The 22398-nt window shown below is 31.4% G+C and overlaps 1 protein-coding gene across 8 annotated transcripts in view; it reads right to left on the bottom strand.

The window, feature by feature from the left end:
- Positions 1-22398, bottom strand: part of LOC143045747 (calcium-dependent secretion activator 1-like) — a 64222-nt gene that overhangs the window by 35415 nt on the left and 6409 nt on the right. For 5 of the 8 annotated variants that reach the window (XM_076218490.1, XM_076218468.1, XM_076218476.1 and 2 more), the window contains exons 2-6: positions 12592-12672; positions 12017-12180; positions 6053-6103; positions 3543-3636; positions 1236-1357 (exon numbers count right to left, since the gene is read on the bottom strand). In XM_076218490.1, the coding sequence (XP_076074605.1) occupies positions 1236-1357; positions 3543-3636; positions 6053-6103; positions 12017-12180; positions 12592-12672 (512 nt within the window). The remainder of the gene's footprint in view (positions 1-1235; positions 1358-3542; positions 3637-6052; positions 6104-12016; positions 12181-12591; positions 12673-22398) is intronic. The other 3 variants (XM_076218485.1, XM_076218518.1, XM_076218527.1) reach the window with 1 other exon arrangement.

The following is a 22398-nucleotide window of genomic DNA, read 5'->3' as shown; positions in this document are numbered from 1 at the left end:
AATTTGGCATTAAAATTAGAATGATCTTATCAAAGGGAACATGTATACTAAGTTTCAAGTTGATTGGACTTCTACTTTATCAAAAACTACCTTGACCAAAAACTTTAACCTGAAATTTGCACTATCATTTTCTATGTTCAGTGAACCATAAAATTGGGGTCAAAACTCTAATTTGGCATTTAAATTAGAAAGATCATATCATAGGGCACATGTATACTAAGTTTCAAGTTGATTGGACTTCAACTTCATCAAAAACTACCTTGACCAAAAACTTTAACCTGAAGCCAAAAACTTTAACCTGAAATTTGCACTATCATTTTCTATGTTCAGTGAACCGTAAAATTGGGGTCAAAACTCTAATTTGGCATTCAAATTAGAAAGATCATATCATAGGGCACATGTATACTAAGTTTCAAGTTGATTGGACTTCAACTTCATCAAAAACTACCTTGACCAAAAACTTTAACCTGAAATTTGCACTATCATTTTCTATGTTCAGTGAACCGTAAAATTGGGGTCAAAACTCTAATTTGGCATTTAAATTAGAAAGATCATATCATAGGGCACATGTATACTAAGTTTCAAGTTGATTGGACTTCAACTTCATCAAAAACTACCTTGACCAAAAACTTTAACCTGAAGCCAAAAACTTTAACCTGAAATTTGCACTATCATTTTCTATGTTCAGTGAACCGTAAAATTGGGGTCAAAACTCTAATTTGGCATTTAAATTAGAAAGATCATATCATAGGGCACATGTTTACTAAGTTTCAAGTTGATTGGACTTCAACTTCATCAAAAACTACCTTGACCAAAAACTTTAACCTGAAGCCAAAAACTTTAACCTGAAATTTGCACTATCATTTTCTATGTTCAGTGAACCGTAAAATTGGGGTCAAAACTCTAATTTGGCATTTAAATTAGAAAGATCATATCATAAGGAACATGTGTACTAAGTTTCAAGTTGATTGGACTTCAACTTCATCAAAAACTACCTCGACCAAAAACTTTAACCTGACATGGGACAGACGGACGAACGGACGAACGAACAGACGGACGAACGGACGCACAGACCAGAAAACATAATGCCCCTACTACTATCGTAGACGGGGCATAAAAAATCTTAACAGAAAAATAGTCACAAATAATGAACATTTCAGTTTACCTTACAATCATTTTTATCTTAAGATTTTTTGTGAAAAGAGTCCCTGACCTTGGTCTTGGATTACACTTACCATGGTTTAGAGGCTTCAGCATGATCAGTTTGTAATTTTTCCCCACCTTCCACTTCCATTGTACAATACACAATCTTACTGTTGGCTAATGATTTCAGACCTTTAACTTCAACAACATGGACCTGTAAGGAAACAAACACTTTTGAATCTGTTCAAAATTTTGATTTTTCTACCCTATATACCACTTTGCCTCATATTCTTATTAAGAAAAAATTCACATCCCTAATTAACTGGGCATTTAAAAAGTCAGAATGCGAGTACATATGTTCAAACTCTTTTAGGTCATTATTAGTAGTAATAAACAAAAGATCTATGTCAATTGGACATGCTTTGATACAAAATATGTGCTTGAATTTTTACTTGAGTACATCTTTGTTCGGTTAGGAGATTCCCTATATCTTCAAGTTATAAGAATTCCAATGGGGACTAACTGTGCACCACTTATTGCAGACCTGTTTTTGTATTGTTATGAGTTACATTTTATGACTAAAAGTAGCAAAGACCCATCGAAACAACATTTGATACAAAAATTTAACAATACTTTTAGATATTTGGATGATATATTGGCTCTCAATAATGACGTCTTTAGTATGTGTACTAAAGAAATTTATCCTGTTGAACTAACTTTAAATAAAGCTAATAATAACAATGACCACTGCCCTTTCCTCGATCTTGATATCTATATCATTAACAGGAAGCTTAATACAAAAATTTATGACAAAAGAGATGATTTTTCATTTCCTATCGTTAATTATCCATTTTTAGATGGTGACGTTCCCTTGTCACCATCTTATGGTGTTTATATATCTCAACTTGTAAGATTTGCTTGTGTATGTAACAACATATTAGAGTTTAGCGAGAGAAATTTATGTATTACTGAAAAAATATAACACCAGGGTTTTTCGATATCACAAACTAGTCAAAACATTTACTAAATTTGATCATCGGTATAAGGAAATAATTAGTAAATATAACCCAACATGCAGACATCTTATACGTTAAGATATTTCACATCCAATCTTTTATGGTAATATTCTTTACAAAGCACAAACATGTCAGTATTCACCTCAAAAGCTTACAAAACCTTTAAACAGACTTATTAAGAAGGAATATAGTTACAATACTGTTGTCAGGTCATTAAAGATTGCATATTTTGGCTTTAATATTGATTCACTTATAGGGTCTTTGCATCTGAACTAAACACATTTATTTAAAAAACAGTTGTTGGCAGGACACAGGTTATGTTCTTCTCATATATTTTATGATAGTATGATACTAAACCCCTAACAGGAGGTATTGTACCTGATATTCATATGATGAAGACATAATCTTTCAATCAGTTTAATTGAGGTCTAAGGCTGGCATGTCAGTTAACTGATTGTAGTCTGTTGTTATTTATGTATAATTGTCATTTTATTTATTTTCTTTTGTTACATCTTCTGACATCGTAATCAGACTTCTCTTGAACTGAATTTTAATGTGCGTATTGTTATGCGTTTACTTTTCTACATTGGCTAGAGGTATAGGGGGAGGGTTGAGATCTCATAAACATGTTTAACCCGCCGCAATTTTGCACCTGTCCCAAGTCAGGAGCCTCTGGCCCTATTAGTCTTGTATGATTTTTTATTTTAGTTTCTTGTGTATAATTCGGAGTTTAGTATGACGTCCATTATCACTGTACTAGTATACATATATTTTAAGGGGCCAGCTGAAGGATGCCTACAGGTGCAGGAGTTTCACGCTACATTGAAGACCCATTGGTGGCCTTCAGCTGTTGTCTGCTCTATGGTCGGGTTGTTGTCGCTTTGACACATTCCAAATTTCCTTTCTCAAATTTTATTTACTGAAAAGTCAAATGCTTCTAATCATAAATAAATACTTCATTATAATTTTAAAGAAGAAAGTGCAAATGCTAAAATGTCTAGCCTGCTTTAATGGCCTTGATCACTGATCAATGAAATGAGTTCAAGGTCAGGTGAACCCTGTCCGACGAACATATAGGCATTGCAAGGACCCCTCATACCAAATATATAGTTATCCTACTACTCATAATAAGTGAGAAGTTCACAAGACAGACAGAAACTTCTTTAACGCTTTACAAAAATTGTTTACACTGCCGCCGCCTGATAGCAATACCTATGTCCTCTATACTGAAACTTTAGTCACAGGTGAAGTCAAAAATTATGATTTTTAGGGAGGAAGCTAAGTTCATTAAAAGAAACAAAAAACATAACGAATGAAGAGTCAATATCAGACCAACCATAATCATCAATCTTTGTCGTCATAAAATAACTTAGCTTTACTAACCTCCAATGTAAATGACAGCACAACATCTAATTTTGATAAGCCTGTTTCTGTATCATCAGAAATATCCATCTTGGATAGGGAAGAAGTGTGGGTCCTGAAAAATAAATTATTAGTGGATTCAGAAAACAATGACAAAATTTAAGGCAGTCTGCCTTGTTGTGAATATAACATACTGGTATGAGTATCAGTACAGCTATGTAATAATATGATATGGATCCAATGTAATTTACAATCTTTATGGACATAGACCTCAGAATTTCTGTAGTTTCAGGTTTCCATCTTTAAATATAGTGGCAATCATACAGTGGATTTATCATTATTCGTTGGATACCAATTTACGTGGATTTGGTGAGAACAGGTGAACCATGAATTTAAATGTTTAACTAATACCAAATTTTCTAAAGGCTTGTATGCAGATTTCAGCAAAACCACGAAATTAAATATCCACGACCATGTTTGTTTTTCTTAATCCCGAAAATTTGTACCAACAAAAATAAATGCATCCACAGTAAACAGAAGCAAATAAGATGGATCTTCTTTAAAAAAAAAACCCATTACATTACATCATGTCATGTATGTACATGTATTACCAATTAGAATACATGCTATAAATTGTCTTCATGTATGCTTTCTAAACTGTGAAAATATAACAAATAATTTACATTTCTAATTAAATATTCTAATAAACAGCCAAAATGAAATACTGAACTTGTAAATCTATCATGATAGCATCAATCTTTCCAAACTAAATAACATATTAGTTTTCTTAATTATAGTATGCTCAGCCAGTAGTATCATTACTCAGTCTATGCAAGGAAACAAAACAAACCAATATTCTAGGACTGTTTAATTTGTCGTGAAAAGAGTTAACAAATCATTAAATAATACATTTGTGATTCTGAAAACCATATAGTCCATATGATAACTAGGACCTTACAAATAAAAATCTTTTCATGGTTGAGAAATACATCTCTTTTTATACCGGTAATTACAATGTGCAGCAAAATTTTGGTTAATTACAGAATAAGAAAAATTAAGATTTTTTTGTACAAAACTATAAAGCAACAATACAATGTATTCGAACTATTATCAAATTTCATTATCCAATGACTAGCTGTTTTTTTTCCAAATAATGATCTACTATCACTTTTTATTTGCTCACTATTTATAAAATTCTTGAAGCTAATAAACAGCACTAATTTACTATAAATTGTTCTTAAAGCATGCAATCCCAATATATAAAGTTTATATAAACCTTTTTAATAAATATACCAATACCAGATTGCATGCAAGAGTAAAAATATATCAAAACCAACTGATCTGGTTCGATCTATTTTCTGAAATATATTCAGGAAGGATTCAATGGAGACATCAATGTCATAACAAATAATTATTAATATTTTTGTGGATTGTTTTCTGGGAAAATTCAAGCAAACTATTCCTAGCTGTAGCTGGTAATAAAAAGCACAAATAAATAATTTTTTTCAAGCTATTTTAGCCATCAAAAAGGATAAAAAGGAACCCTTTTCCTAACTTCTCTTTGGTACAATAAAAGCAACAAATGAATTCACCTTCTACTTGCCAAGTGGGACTGCAATCTGTAGTATCAAAAACTATCAATATATAAAATTCTAAAAATTCTGGAAGGCAAAAAATAAATGAACAATAAATTCTCATCCTTGCTCATTCCTGTAATTTTTACACTTCCTCACTTTTCTAAAAAAAAATGTTTAATTTTTTTGTTAAATGAATGAACTGCCACGGTTGACCTGGGATATCAATTGGAAGATGAAAACAAGTCAACTCCTCAGAATAAATTTCCTCGACAAAAAGTAAACATTAAATAGTCTAATGCTAATAATACATGTAAATTTAAGTTGGCCTAACACTACTGACAAATTCTAAATCATTGTTAATTCTGTTAATGTTGTCTTCTATTGTGTGCATCGTCTGAAAAGCTGCTGTGAACAAAAAATAATGAAGAGAGAAAAGAAAATGAAGAGTGAAGTCATCCAGACCATTTAACATTCACCATAACCCTATTATTCAATGCTTGGAAACATGGTTAGGTCCTACATCATGACCCCTGAACTTAAAATAATGAATAATGGCATCAAGTTTGCACTTGCTGAAAATTACTGACAAGCTTATTAAAGGCTTCAAATCAGTGTATTGCTACTATTGTTAAATTGTGAACAAAATATAAAATTCAGTGATTGCATATTTTTCTTTAAAACCTTAAAAATCAAAGCAAATATTTTTCAAAGCCATATTATGAGGTCAATTTGTATATAAAAAATGCAAAATTAAACTGTTTTTAGATAAAGGATTAGGATTTAGATAAAGATGAATTTTCTGAAATTAGACCAATGGAATGAGCAAGAAAAAATGAAACACACGAAAACACTCAATGAGATTGAAAAAAGCAAACATGATAAATAATTGTTAGTTGTTTGCCAAGCATTGAAATAATGATTAATCAGTCACAGGATGACATCACACCAACTTACATAAAACCTAACATTAAACTGGGACAGCACATGTTATCAAACATATAAAATCTGAAATAAAAAACCCAATCAAGTTTTTTCAATTCAATCTCTGTATCTTTTAGGGTAACCAAACAATTCAAGACAACTGTTGGATTTCTTCAGGAATTGACAGACACTGGTAACATGATATACAGTGGCTACTGAGTTTTGGATGCATATAAATATATATATTTAAGGGGAGATAATTTGTGCAAGTTGGTATAAAAGACTATTACCACATATTGCAGCTAGATTGATTATCTCCCCTTTTAAAACTTGTACAGTCTTAATCACATTCCTTCATGCAAATCTTTCGTCAGTTTTCTAAAACTGTGAATGTTTCATGAATATCTGGTTAGCAGTTTTGGAGGTGAGCTAACGAGGCACATGGCCAGGTAGACAGATATGTGGTCAGATGATCAGGATTCCTTTATACCAAAAATATTATTTGCAGGGAGTATCATTATTCATATTTCCTTCTAAATTATGGTTTATGTAGATAAATTTTCTGTTGTTTATTCAGTAACTAAGTTATCAAATTTGTGACGGCACATATTTACATTATGTAAAGTGGTTGATATTAGACTAGTTCTCAAATTAGCAATTTCAAGTGCATAACCAATCAGCAAGGTATTATGTTTGAGCATTTCTAGTCTGTGTAAAAAAAAATTTGTAAGGGTTCCGCGGAACCCAGTGTCTCGCCTACTTTTCTGTTAATCGCAGACTCAACAAAAATGAGGAAAAACATCAATAAAAATTTCCCTCTCTGTACTGTCTTTTGATTGAAAGAAGCTTCCAAGCTTGGTAAAAAATCCAGGATAGTTTATGAATCTAATAAATGTTTTATAAACTTTAACTGCAGACTGTATGTAATGTTAACTCAGAGACATATAATGTATTATATGTCTCTGGTTAACTGGAAGAAAAAAAGTCCATTTATAAGTAAAATACGGAAAAAGTGAATTTTTTTTTTACAAAATTTACTTCTGAATAATATCTTATGATCAGAAACATGTTTCTGTTCAAGTTTGGTACAAATCAAGGATAGTTTATGAAAGTTATTAAAATTTTTAAAACTTTAACCACAGAGTGAATGTAATGTTTCCTCGCAGAAAAACTAAGTCCATTTATAAGTAAAATACGGAAAAGTGGAAATTTATTTTTGCAAAATTTTCTTCTTGATACTATCTTATGATCATAAACAAGCTTCTGTCCAAGTTTGGTACAAATCAAGGATAGTTTATGAAAGTTATTAAAATTTTAAAAACTTTAACCACAGAGTGAATGTATGTTTCCTCGCAGAAAAACTAAGTCCATTTATAAGTAAAATACGGAAAAAATGGAATTTTATTTTTACAAAATTTACTTCTGGATACTTTCTTATGATCATAAACAAGCTTCTGCCCAAGTTTGGTAGAAATTCAGTATAGTTTAAGAAAGTTATTAAAATTTCAAAAACTTTAACCACAGAGTGAATATTTGTGGACGCCGCCGACGACGCCGACGACGACGGAATGTAGGATCGCTTAGTCTCGCTTTTTCGACTAAAGTCGAAGGCTCGACAAAAATGAGCTTAATCAAGGTGCATCAGTCAATTATAATTGTTTAAGTTGAACTACAATTTTTTTAGCAGAAAAAGGATAATACTCATAAAAAAACTTAAATTAACTAGAAACAAGAAGATTAAATATAACTGTCTCCTTTATGCAGAAAATCAGTACATCTATTTAAAAAGGCATAAGTAAATTGTATTCAGTTGTTATTGAGAGACAGATCAGGACTTATTGAATTTTACAGATTAATAAACCAGCACCAAACCTTATATTAGGCAAATTTGTTTGTTCAAGCACTTTATCATACCTTAAATAAACTAAAGAAAAAGGTACAGACAAAAACTCCCAATCTAACCTACAATACACAAGTCCAAAACTAATTTTATTTTTCATACTTTAGATCATCCTTACATAAAACTATGCTAAAGAAATTAAAAACCAAATCTCTACCAACTATATGTTAATTCAAATAAAAAGATCTTTGATAATCTAAATGAAAAAAATATTTCAAACAAACAAAAAAACAAAATACAAGGATGAAAAATATGAATACATTGGTGATCAATAATCCATAACCCGCATACTTTCAATGTACCTCCTTTGAACATAACTGCCTTAAAAGAGCTCATTTTAAAAAAAAAAACAGTAAAATTTGTAATTATAAATTGTAACATGAATGTTAATTTTTCCTAGGATCTTCCAGAAGGTCAACTTCTCTTATTCATTTTGTTATTCTTAGAGAACCTGGAGTGCATTTAAGAAATTGTTTAATTAGAAATTGTGCTATCCACTCCCAACACTGACTGGTTGTCAAAGAAAAAGGAAAGAATAAGAGGATTTCAGACCAATGCTACATAAAATTCCATCTCAGAAGTTGTCATGAGCTGTCTTGCTCTTCATCTTTAGACTAGTAAACAACAAAAGAATAAATAAAACGTAAGGTTAATGACCATAAAATTTCCAAGTCAATTTACATATAATGTATACAAGACAAATTAACATAACCTGTCTCGCTGATGGGTAATTTTGTTAAAAACAATTTCATAGAAAAATGCAAATGTTAAAATTAAAATAGCAATACTTTGAAATGTAAAATATGCAAAATATTTTAAGTAAATGAAAAAAAAATGAAATAAGAATGTCTGAGGAAGCAGAGCAAATAACCTCCATGGAAATGAGATGTGTCAATTCAAATACAACTGCATATCAAATACAAATGACCAAGTGGACTCAAACAACAAATGGAAGTGTTTAACGACCTTGACTGGCCATACAGCCCTCACATGGTCGGCTCGGTGCCCGAAGGCGTATGGTGAGTGTTTCAATAATTTTTGCCATCGGTCAGGAACGAGTGGTGGTCACCATTTTGGAAGTCGCCATCTTGGTTTTGTGAGCTGTTTTGGTTTGGTTTGTTTACTAATTTGGTGTGATATTCTTCACAACGGCTGCTTTCAGGGCCAGTTTGGTCAGCTTGGCAGCCCGCTAACCTCAATGATGGAGTACTGGTAGATGAGTCGTGGACGTAGTTCTAAAGATGACAGGAAGCTTTATCAGGACCAAAGCCGTGAGGCAGTGAAATGAAGGTCAATCATCTAACACCTAGGATACAGCCCTCGGACGTTAATCGGCATAACACTCCTCCATGATACAATGGGTTTTGGAGTGCATGTTAACGCGGGAGATGGCTCAACAATTGCGTTTACTGTACGGCGTTGGATTGGTTTCTGTCATCTAAAGTAGTAAGTCGTTGATCATCTAACTGTAAACCCTCATCGAAGATAGCGGGTAAAAGAGAGCTGGCCAAGCACGTCCGTTCAGCTGTAATGACTGAGACGTGACTGAATGAATGAATGAATGGTGGACTTAAACAAAAATGCATACACAACAAATTATCATAACTATCTTGCGGGTAGGTAATTTTGTCAAATCAATTTGATGGAAAATTCAAATCATAAGTGGTTCCCTATTACAAACTAATACATTATTGATGCTGCAGTTGGAACCAGCACATCTTAATTAAGCTGTGTTTACTTTGTCAAAGAGAAACTAAAATCTAACCATGTGCACTGCAGGGCACAGCTTTATACGACCACAGAGGTCAAACCCTGAACAGTTGTGGCAAATATAGACACAACATTCAAGCTTGGTACAGTTATGAATTTGGATTGTGATCAAATTCTTGACATAATATGAGTTTCTGACACTAAACAAATGCCAAATTCTTACAAATCTATTATGCAATATTGTGCAATTAAAGATTTCTTCTTCAAACTTTTCAAAAATTTGGAATTTGAGAAACTTGAGGAAAAAAATTTTTTTTTTCAATAAGTCCAAAATTGATATTTCTTTAAACATTATTTACAAATAGTGTAAAATGAGGTAAATCCGAACATACCAAGCATTGAATGTTAACTGTGTTTTAATTACTTCCCTTACACTGCTTTTAAATTGTCTTAATTGTCCATTGCCCAGAAAAACCTTGTTTCCCCCCTTTAATTTGCCCAAAATTCCAAAACATTTTGGGCAATAATCCCCCAAAGTCATTACTAACCATCCCTTAATGGTATGGAAAACTGTGGTATAATTTCAGAGAGATTCATCCACTAAAACACAAGTTATTGTTTGAAAACTACAAAAATGCTTATTTTGGGCTTCTTTTGGGCCCCTCATTCCTAAACTATTTGGACCATAACCCCCAAAATTATTCCCAACCTTCCTTTAGTGATATTGAACCTTCTGGTAAAAATTTATAGTGATCCATTCACTAAATCTAAAGTTATTGTCCGGAAAACCTAGTTTTTCCCTTCTTTTTTTTGTCCCTAATTTCCCCCTTTTTTTTGCCCCTAATTGATAAATTCCAAAACAGTTTGAGCCATAACCCCCGAAGTCATAACTAACCATCTTTCATGGTATGGAAACTTGTGGGATAATATCAGAGAGATTCATACACTTAAACACAAGTTATTGTTTGAAAACTACAAAAATGCTAATTTGGGGCCCTTTTTGGCCCCTTATTCCTAAACCATTGGGACCATAACCCCCAAAACCAATCCCAATCTTCCTTTAGTGGTATTAAACCTTCTGGTAAAAATTTATAGAGATCCATTTACCAAATCTAAAGTTATTGTCTGGAAACTTAATGAGTCTTCGGATGAAGCAGACGACGACGACAACGCAGAAGACGACATGATACCATTATATGACGCAAATTTTTTTTTGCGGTCGTATAAAAACATGAGGAAGCACTTAAGGTAGCACAATACAAAGATTTTTTCACTCCCAATCAGACAACTTTAAACTGATGTAATTCATTTCATCCTTCTTTATATTTTATAAATGAGGTACCATAAGAAAGAAGAAAGATTAATCTTTCAAATTGTGATAATTTCATTATGATATAATTATTACATAATCAATTGTTACGTAATTAGTTGCAATATTGTGATGTCCACACTTGAATGAATTTAGCATCTTGTTCTTCATAACATCTCAAAATATTTTATAGATTCTTGTACAACACAGCTAGACCTCCAAAACAGTGTCTCAGATTTCCAAAAACATCAATAGAACAAATTTTATACCCAACTGAATTTAGTGATCTCTTATGAATTGATGTTGCAAACTTCATTGAAGATTTATGAGAAAATGAAATACAATAGGAAAAATCTGAGATACAGTTCTGGAGGTCAAACTGTGTTGTGCAAGAATCTATAAAATATTTTGGGATGCTATGAATAACAAAGAAGCTAAATTCATTCAAGTATGGACATCACAATATAGTGGAATTACATCAGTTTAAAGTTGTCTGATTGGGATGAAAAATCTTTGTATTGTGCTACCTTAAGATATTTCACTTTTTTCCTATTTTGTAAACCACCATGTTCTAGATATGTATTATGCAATAATGGTATTTTTGAGAAATGTTCATTTGCAGATTCTAGATATTTTAGTTTCATTGTCTTTTGCTGGGGTTGCTACCTCATAATGGAATTTGATATATTGAATTGATATCTTATCATTGAATAACTTTTCCAATCTTTTCTATTATCAATGGCTATTACACATGTGGGCTGAGTCAATTACTTGAGAAGTTAACAAGTATCCAGTATGTTGCAGTGTGTTTTACAATTAAAAGTATTGCTATATTGTACTTTCTTCAGTATTGATCTTTATATCAAATATTTATTCATTTTACACTGCAGTAAATAGTCTAAGTGTTATTTCAATAAACTGATCAAACATAAATGGTTAGAATATCCTTGTTGAAAAATTAATTTTGATTATGTAAAAGCAACAACATTTATACTGTATCAATAAAGGAAGAAATAGTAAATATCTCAAAATGCACAAATAATATTGTCATGACTCAGATGCTAAAAAATTGTAATACCTGTTGATTCGTTTACCAGTAAATTTTGTCAGCCTCGAATCAGTACTCCCTTTAGATACAGGTAAACTCTCCAAATTTGCCATCAAAAGATTTATGGCTGCCTTTAATTCATCAACATACATGCTCTCCATTTCTTTTACAACAAACTTTGGATGCTTACGTTGCTGTAAAAAATGAGCTGTTTATGTTGTTTTATATCATTAATCAGTTATTTGCAATCTTACTTAAGAACCATTCATTCATAAAATGTAGGTCAAGTGACCTATTTTTCCATACTTCATTGAGCTGAGTTTTCAAACAAAACTTTCATTTTACAGCCTCAGTGTATTTCATCATGAAAGAAACCTCACTTAATTTCTATTACAATGTTTGGTGTGTCCTTTTTATTAACTGTCTGGTTTGCATACAGCTTTGCCTTCAATAATTCCATTACTTATAAGGAAAGTGATATAAGTTATCCATTTTATCTTTTTGTTTACCAGGTAATTTCATTTCAGATAGATATAAGAAGATGAGGTATGAGTGCCAATGAGACAACTTAGGACGTCATTGTATACTTTTTAATTCTAACATACCCTTGACATTTGTTCTACTAATTGCAATCTTCCATCAAGTTCTCTTCGTACTTGTGCTGCTTGCTCATCTGCATTATCCAGCTGAAAAATAGAGGAGAGTTCATAAAAAAACAAAGTTAAAATTAAGAGGGTGGTATGTTTGTGAATGAGGCAACTATCCACCTAAGTTCAAATGATATTGATGTAAGAAATTATAGGCAACATGATTGCCTTCAACAATAAGAAAAACATATACTGTTTAGTTATTGACAACAAGCCCAGACATGAAAAATATAAAAGATTTGTATCAGATCATAGTGATACAAACTCTAACCTCAGTGTAAACCTAATTCTTTTATTTTCCTGAGTACAATTTTTGTTGAATTCATTTTAATTATATTTTGTGGATTTGTTCTTTCATGACTTTGTTATAGTCTGGATAAAAAATTAAAACCTATATCAAAAAGTATACTTTGTTGAACATTTAAATTCATAGGTTTCCTACAATTGAACGAAATCAATGAAAATTCATATTCAGAGAAAAATAATCAATCAACAGTATCTGTTTTTAAGTTTAGAAGTTTGATTGTTGTAAAATAATGGTTTCCTTAGGCCAAATAAAATAGTATGTGTGGTTCCAGTTACGTCTAAAAAAATTAGGATAGGTAGGTAGGGATTTTTTTTAATTTTATGTTATTTTTTTTCATTGAGTCTATAGGAGCAACATTCTGACTTTAACAGTGCTTCATGGAAAATGACAAAAAAATCTTTAGGGTAGGCTATTTTTACGACTAAAGTAGGATAGGTAGGTAACTGGAACCACACATACAGGCCATTTATTAGGAGGCTGTACCCGGTACTAAGTGTAGAATTTTTTTTATCATCCTTCCCTCCGCCTATATTACCCTGCTCTGTTGCTCCGTAATTTTCGTATCAAGACTTCAAAACGAGACCAGGCATTATCAGCGACGTCACAATGTGAGAGGAGAGGTTATCAGCGACGTCACAATGCGAGAGGAGACGTTATCAAGCTTGCTTTTGTCAAGCGTAAAACTGTCTTAAGGAGAAAGAAACAACCAGTAATGGAACGATAAAAAGATAATCAGGTTTTCTTCGTATAGATATCATAAAATATCAGCCGCTTGACACAATGTGAAACTTTTTAGCTCGTTCGCTACGCTCACTCGCCAAAAAGGTTCACATTGTGGCTCGTGGATGATATTTTACGATATCAATGTGTAGAAAACCTGATAATCTATACATATAAGATATTCATGGAAAAATTGAAAAGTACCACCTAGAAAGGTGGAAAGTACCAGTCAACATGAAAGATAATGAAACCCCTGCACATTTTTTTATTTGGCCTTATATAATAGATATAGGAAGATGTGGTATGAAATGTTGTATAAAATTGATTTAAACAATAATTTTATCAATGTTATGTATGGGCCTTGCATGTTAGTTTTGATTGTACAAAAATGAAAAATTTTATTCTCACACAACATACCAAGATTAATCTGATGCTACATTAAACCACCATCAATCAATCTAATATATTCCCAGTGGACGATCCAGAATTTTTCATTAAGAGAAATTTAATTTGATTGAACATTATCAAATAATCAAATTTACCCACAGACTGCCTAAGAGAGGCTCTCATGTCATGCATCAGTAATTCCATATATAATTTACCAAATTTTTTCCACAAAAGAGGGGGCCCCTCCCCCCTGAATAAACCTCAGATTCCTTTATCTTGCTTTAACTCTTGATGAATTGTCTTTTTAACATCTTATTAGCATTCCTTTACCTCAGAGGTTTTAGAAGTACAACTTACATGTGATTTAATAAACTAAGATTTTTTACAAATATTTACCATCTACTAGTAGAAAAAAATTGACTCTAACAAGACTATCATGTCACTTGCAAATACTGTGGATTCATTTATATTCGTTGGATACCAATTTTTTTGGATTTTGTGGGTACAGATGATCCACGAATTTAAATAATCAAAAAATTTACAAATTTTCTTAAGTCGTGAATGTATACCTTCCAAAACCACGAAATTGTATATATCCACAAACATGCAAATTTTCATTAATACACGAAAATTGTTACCCACAAAAAAAATGAATCCACAGTATGGCACAGAGAATTTGTTTCTATCAGTATGAAACTAAGTTTGTCAGTTTAAATTCAGTTCTTTCCATAAGGTCTATAAACAAGTATTACAGCTGTCATGATAATGCTAGCAAATTAAAGGTTTGGTTTGCTTGCTTACTTTGTATTAAAGTTTGCTCAAGCATTGTAATTAAGATTGACATCTGCAATCAATATAAGTTGGCGGAGTTAAACCTGTATATAGGTAAATTTGATTATTTGATAATGTCCAATCAAATTCAAATTTAATGTATACGAGATTAACTCCACCTTTTTATATTTTTTTCATATGTCAATCATAATTACAATGCTTGAGCAAACATTAATAAAACAAAACCTTTAACTTGCTAGTATTAGGATAACAGTTGTAAAAATAAAAGTTTTGTTTATTTTTAAATTTGTAGAGAAACAGACTGTTTCACCATTGATATATTTAGGTGTTTTATGTTACTGGTTTGCTGTGGCTTTTTACTTTAAACTACATCTCCTTTAATTAATAGTCTCTGTTTTTTTTATGCCTGGAGTTATCTTAACTTGTACATATTTCCATTATGACATCTTTTGTGTGAATGTTGATAACATTTCCTAGAGCTTTATACTTTATTAGTATGTTTACTGCGTTCGTGTACTACATGTACCAGCTTAAAAGTTTAAAGGCAAAATGTCAAAATTAATTGTATCAGATTTACATAAGTACTTTAGGCTAACATTTTTATACTGTATTTAATGTTAGCAGCATTTTTTTTAGTGTACTATTATGCGCTTTCACATATTTTATGAATGTTCTGTTTCTAGCTAACTTTATTAAAAAAAAATCTTCAATCATTCAAAGAAGATTTTGCAGAAATAGTTCTTACAGAAACTTAAAATATACATTCACATGTAACAAAAATCTATGCTATAATTTTCGGGCATACATAATTTCTATGTATAAAGTCACTTAACACTATCATTGATCATCTACAAAAACCCTTTTAGTTAGTTATGTTTATGAACACAGTGAATATTGTGGGAATGCACAAGAATAAATAATGACAAGAAATACCAGGCAGAAAAAAAAGTGTACTGCTGTTCTTCTGCTAGTTAGTTGCTAGGTACTATCCCCAGTCATAAATTATAGTGCTTACTACCCATCATCCCAAAAAATTTAGCTATATTTCCTTTTTATATAAGAGGTTTTTATTAAAGAAAACTCCATACATTTTTTATTGCCTTTCTTATCACTACTTAAAAGGCCCATGCCTATCCACACAAGGTTGTTGAGGCATTTACAATTAGAAAAGAATGTTCGTAGTTTAACTCTACATAGAACTGAATTTCTGAATTAGCATTGCTTCGAACACAATGTAAATTAAGTCAAAGAATAGTTCTATTGGATTTCTAAATTAAAGCATGCTTGTAAAAACGCTTCAAAAGTACATTTGCACAAATTCATATTTCAGAAATAATACATGCACTTTATTCATGGTAAAAATCTAATATTTATACATGCAGTCAGTTGTAGAAAAAAAATCTATAGAATCGGCATCAATAAAATTCTAGAGAGAATGAAAGCTCGGTTTGGACTTCACCAATCAATATTTTGTTGCCAAGACGACTGGCATTGAACAAGAAACAGAAATGAGATCAGTCATTTAAAATTGTAGGATACAGACAGACGTGGAGACATTTACATCATCTTATTTATTCCTTTGGATTTCTTCTGCATTTTTTAATAAATAATTGTGACATGTGTTACACATACATATCAATATTGAATTGTTAGGTATCACCTGTACAAATGTGATACAAATCAGATGAGTAACCATTATTTTGTCAATATCAGTTATACAAACGGGTCAATAGGAAAATAAGCAAACTAATTTAAACAAGATAGCTGACAAAATGTCTACATCAATTTCATTTAGAATATTTTTAATTTTTAGTGTAAAATATATTTTTGATTGCTTACTTTTAATATTTGAAATCAATTGTTTAATAGTTTTTATATACATTAAACTTACAAAGTGTCTTAAAAACCCGAGTCAGCCGTTATGAGGTGGATTGCTTACTTAATTACAAATAAATTTGATTGAGTCAGTCAGTTATAATTATCTTCATTTTCATATTTGAAATATATTTATATCCCAAACCTTTCCAAAATTCCAAAACCCTACTTAAGTGTTTTAAATACTAGTAGCTAGCATATTTATAAAGCATCTGGAAACAGGGTTGGCAAAAACCCGGGTTTTATGAGTATTGCCCAGCCCAGTGGGAAATACTGGGAAAACCCGGGTTTTACTGGGTTTTAGTGGGTAATACTGGGCAATACTGGGTAATATAAAATATTTGTCTGAATTTTAAAGAGGATTCAGTGATAAACACAAATGCAATACATTTAATAAGATATTTATACCCTATTTTGTTTGTTTAGCATTTGTCTAGATTGGCAAACTGTAAATAGAAAGCAAATGAATATTTTTTTTTTCAAATGAATATAGCTCCTATTAAGAATTAACAATTACATGTATTAAAGAAACATCACATTTAAATAATGTATATGTACTGTCACTAATTAATAAGTAATTATTCAAATTAGAACACAGATTTGTTTATGTAACAATAATCAGTCCTTTCAATTTTATAAGTGTTAATGGCATGACCCTGTCATTTGCCTGTAGGGTGTTTATTTAGCAATATGAATGTATAACAATTAAAATTAACAATTCAACTTAAACACTGCAATAAAATGCATTTTTCAAAGTTTGGATTATTGAAACAATACTTGGTAATTTGAAAAAAAGGTATCTTTAAATGTGCAAATCTTGTATTCTGCCTACATATAAAATTAATAGAGAAGAGAATGAAATTGAATTTTCTAGAAATTACTGTCAATGGTTATCTGTATAAAAAGTATATATTTAGCTGTTATACTATGAAACTATAACAAGTCTTTACTATTTTGTGTTAAAATAAGCTTAAAAAATCATATTGCCCAGTAATGCCCACTATTACCCATTTCTGGGAGTATTGCCCAGCCCGGGAAAACCCGGGTTTTCCCGCCCGGGAATTCCCGGGTGGGTAATACTTTGCCAACCCTGTCTGGAAAACTTCACTTACAAACTTAAGCTGCACCATAAAATTTACTGTAAATTACTGTCTATTGTACATTCTGTATAATAGCACAAAACCATTATCTGTATTCATTACCATAAACATAGTTGTCTCATTGGCAATCATACCACATCTCCTTATTTTGATATATATCTAAATCATTGGAACAATTGCATTAAATATAAGAGATGATTGTTGTTTATTTATTCAGGACATTCTGCATGTATATACATGTAATGGCAGCTTAACTCATAAAGACTGTCTTTAAAAGACACAAAGAATACATTAGAGAACATCTATGACATATTATATGTCCATACAGCTAATAAAGATACCAAGACTACTGTCCATTAACTATCAAATCTATGTTCTATAGGCTTTTAAGAACACCAAGATTATTGCAGTGCATTTATGTCATATTGGCTATTAAAGACACAAATTTTTTTCTTATATAGATATAGGAAGATGTGGTGTGAGTGCCAATAAGACAACTCTCGATCCAAACAACATTTTATAAAAGTAAACCATTATAGGTCAATGTACAGCCTTCAACACGGAGCCTTGGTTCACACAGAACAAAATGCTATAAAGGGCCCCAAAATTACTAGTGTAAAATCATTCAAATGGTAAAACAAACAGTCTAATCTATATAAAAAACGAGAAACGAGAAACACGTAAAAATTACATAAACAAACGACAACTACTGTACATCAGATTCCTGACTTAGGACAGGTGCAAACATTTGCAGCAGGATTAAACGTTTTAATGATACCAAACCTTCTCCCTTTTTCTGAAACAATAGCATAACATCACCACATAGAAAACCACACGATAAAATATCAATTGGAAGGCTTAACTCAATCAAAAAACGTAAATCAACACACTATGAAAGAATAAATTTGATCTGCCATACCTGAATGCAATTGCAGTTAATAACATATTAGGGAGAAACACTCAAGACCAAAAAGCATACAAACAAGTCCAAACAAAGCCATGGCAAGACACCACCACGAAATATTTAACCCTTCGAAAATAATCACTTTTGAAAAAAAAAACAGTTTTATGATGCATCTATGTCCTAAAGGTTCCTCAGACACAAGGAATATGTTGTAGTAATCTATGACATAAAACTTGTACATTTCAGGGGCAATTACTCCTATAAGATGCCATTAGATTGTTTCAGATCATTGTAACATATATATCTTCATTACATATAAAGCAAACATTGCACTTGTTCTATATACATGTATCTTTAAAATTGTTGGAGAAAATGCAAAACCAAGGAAAAGTCAAAATTTAGAACTTGACCTTGGCCTCATTTTCTAAGTCAGAACCTAGGTGCTTCAAATAAAAAGATTCCAGGGTAATACGGTTTACGGTTTATGAGCAAAAAAAAAACAAGAGTGCACACGCTGAAATGTCTCGCCTTCTATACTAATCATTGATATTATGTTGATAGTCCTAAGTATAAAGCTAAGCTTTATAACAACTGTCACATAAACTCAACATTAACCAAGATAACTAAACAAAGACCAATGAACCTTGAAAATGAGGTTAAGGTCAGATGAACCATGCCAGGCAGACATGTACAGCTAACAATGCTTCTATACAACATATATAGTTGACCTATTACTTATAGTTTAAGAAAAATAGACCAAAACACAAAAACTTAACACTGTGCAATGAACCGTGAAAATGAGGTCACGGTCAAATAAAACCTGCGCGACTGACATAAAGATCATAAAATATTTCCATACACCAAAAATAGTTGACCTATGGCATATAGTATTAGATAAAAAGACCGAAACTCAAAAACTTAACTTTGACCACTGAACCAGGAAAATGAGGTCAAGGTCACATGACATCTGCCCGCTAGACATATACACCTTACAATCATTCCATACAACAAATATAGTAGACCTATTGCATATAGTATGAGAAAAACAGACCAAAACACAAAAATTTAACTATAACCACTGAACCATGAAAATGAGGTCAAGGTCAGATGACACCTGCCAGTTGAACATGTACACCTTACAGTCCTTCCATACACCGAATATACTAGCCCTATTGCTTATAGTATCTGAGATATGGACTTGACCACCAAAACTTAACCTTGTTCACTGATCCATGAAATATGGTCGAGGTCAAGTGAAAACTGTCTGACAGACATGAGGACCTTGCAAGGTACGCACATATCAAATATAGTTATCCTATTACTTATAATAAGAGAGAATTCAACATTACAAAAAAATTGAACTTTTTTTTCAAGTGGTCACTGAACCATGAAAATGAGGTCAAGGACATTGGACATGTGACTGACGGAAAGTTCGTAACATGAGGCATCTATATACAAAGTATGAAGCATCCAGGTCTTCCACCTTCTAAAATATAAAGCTTTTAAGAAGTTAGCTAACTCCGCCGCCGCCAGATCACTATCCCTATGTCGAGCTTTCTGCAACAAAAGTTACAGGCTCGACGAAAAGACAACTTTATTTGGTAAAGGTAGATAACTCTATAAAATTTCATCAGATCGCTTCGATCCAAATTAGCCAAAAATTTCTGAGGATGTAAGGAACAATTTAGAAAAAGAATTTTGTTGATAAAATTTTTAGGAACAAAGGAGATGCACACACTTGATAAACAGTGAATAGGGAGATAACTCTTACATAGAAATTGTTCAGCTTAGCAGGGTGAAATTTAAAAGCGCATTAATTGTACGATACATCTATATTCATGTGACCTTCAATTTAACCAAATGGTTAGAGATATGTTAAAGATATAAGAAGATGTGGTATGAGTACCAATGAGACAACTCTAGGTTATGCATGAATTAGGTGTGTTCAGTTATAAAAAGAATGTCTTCACTGAAAATGAAACAACTGTACACCATTAGATTGACTGATTAGGTCCACAAAAACTCACTATTAAACAGGTAAAAACAATGGCTAACATTTATTTTAAACCTATTAAATGAAATCAAAGAGACCATAAAAATCTATATAAGTTTGCTATCTATTTATATCTATATTTATGTTTCTATTAGGTTAAATGACCATCAGAAGTTTTAGAAGGACACCTTGATGGTTAATTAGACATGTTAGATGGTGCCTAAACTATATTACGCACTTAAATTTGACTTAATGTGATACACATTATCGAGCCCATGCATCTTAAATTGTTTATTTTAGACTTTTTTTTAATTTGGATATATATATATATATTTAAGTACATGTATATTATCATTAATCAATATGAGAATAAAGGGGGGAAAGGGGGGAGACATAAACTGATTCTAAATGAAATAGGAAGAATATAAAAAGATTGTCTTTATATATTCAATGTAAAAAGGTTACATATTGTCTTGATCAAAATAGACTATGAGATAATTTCTTAGATCTATACAATATCAATATACAATAGCCTGACCATTTCCTCATTGATGATTAATAATGTGTGACAAAGTCCAGATATGGATTATTAATACACTGGAGAATTTACCACCTTCCTAAAAAGTATGAAGGATGTCCATTAACCTATTATGATGTACACTTCTTATATTTATGCTTGATATAAATGTACAGTCATAGTTTATATATATAATATATATATGACTAGAAAAGGAACTGAAGAATTTTTCAAAAAGGTGAGGTTCTAGGTGTTGAAGTGTTCCATTTATAAAAGGGTCTGTAATGACCTACAGGTACAGGTCAGGGCTTCCAAAATGGTCATATTTTCGGGACAAGTCTGATAAATTATATAAATGATTTGTTGTGCCAAGCTGATACAGTCATTTTAATATAGAGCTTGTCTATAAGTAGGATTTTTTTTAGCAATTTGTTGTAAATATGTTCATTTAGGTAGATTTTTCAGAAATAATCCAGTGATAAATAAATAATTGTATTGAAATCAACACCATTTCAACAATAAATCATTCAAAATCATGCACAATTCTTCAAAACACTACTGAAATTTTCCAATGAGTAAGATTATATATAAACAAGGGGATGAGTTCTATATTGAATGTTACACTTAGAAAATAATTTCTGGGATTGTTTTAAGTTATATTCTAATGTTTTGACTTTTCTGAATTAAGTTATTGCATGGCGACTGATTCTTTTTAATTAAATAAACTATTTGTGAAATACAATGTTGTGCCTGACATAATTATTGGATATATACTTGCCTCAATGTTGAAGAAAGTAGGACGATAGGCAAAAATTATCCTTAATTTAGGGAAATAATTCTATAACCAAACCATAAATATTTTAAGTTGATTTTTATACAAATATATCATGCTTACAAGGGGTATTTGCCAAAAATACCGGTTGAGAGGTACAAATTTCCAGAGCCGTTAGGCGAGGGAAATTTGATTACCTCGAAACCGGTATTTTTGGCAAATACCCATTGTAAGCATGATATAATTGTTTAATTCCACAGAATGTTCCACCTCAGAAAGTTTATTATAATCAGGTATCATATGAAATTTCGACTTGAATGTATAATTTTTGTATACACTGCAGCTGTGCTATTTGTGCAGTGAAATTACATTGACCGTATAATCATTTCTTATCATTT

Source organism: Mytilus galloprovincialis, chromosome 1 (assembly GCF_965363235.1).
Source record: "Mytilus galloprovincialis chromosome 1, xbMytGall1.hap1.1, whole genome shotgun sequence".
Lineage (NCBI taxonomy): Eukaryota > Metazoa > Mollusca > Bivalvia > Mytilida > Mytilidae > Mytilus > Mytilus galloprovincialis.
This window is presented reverse-complemented; position numbering and strand designations above follow the sequence as displayed.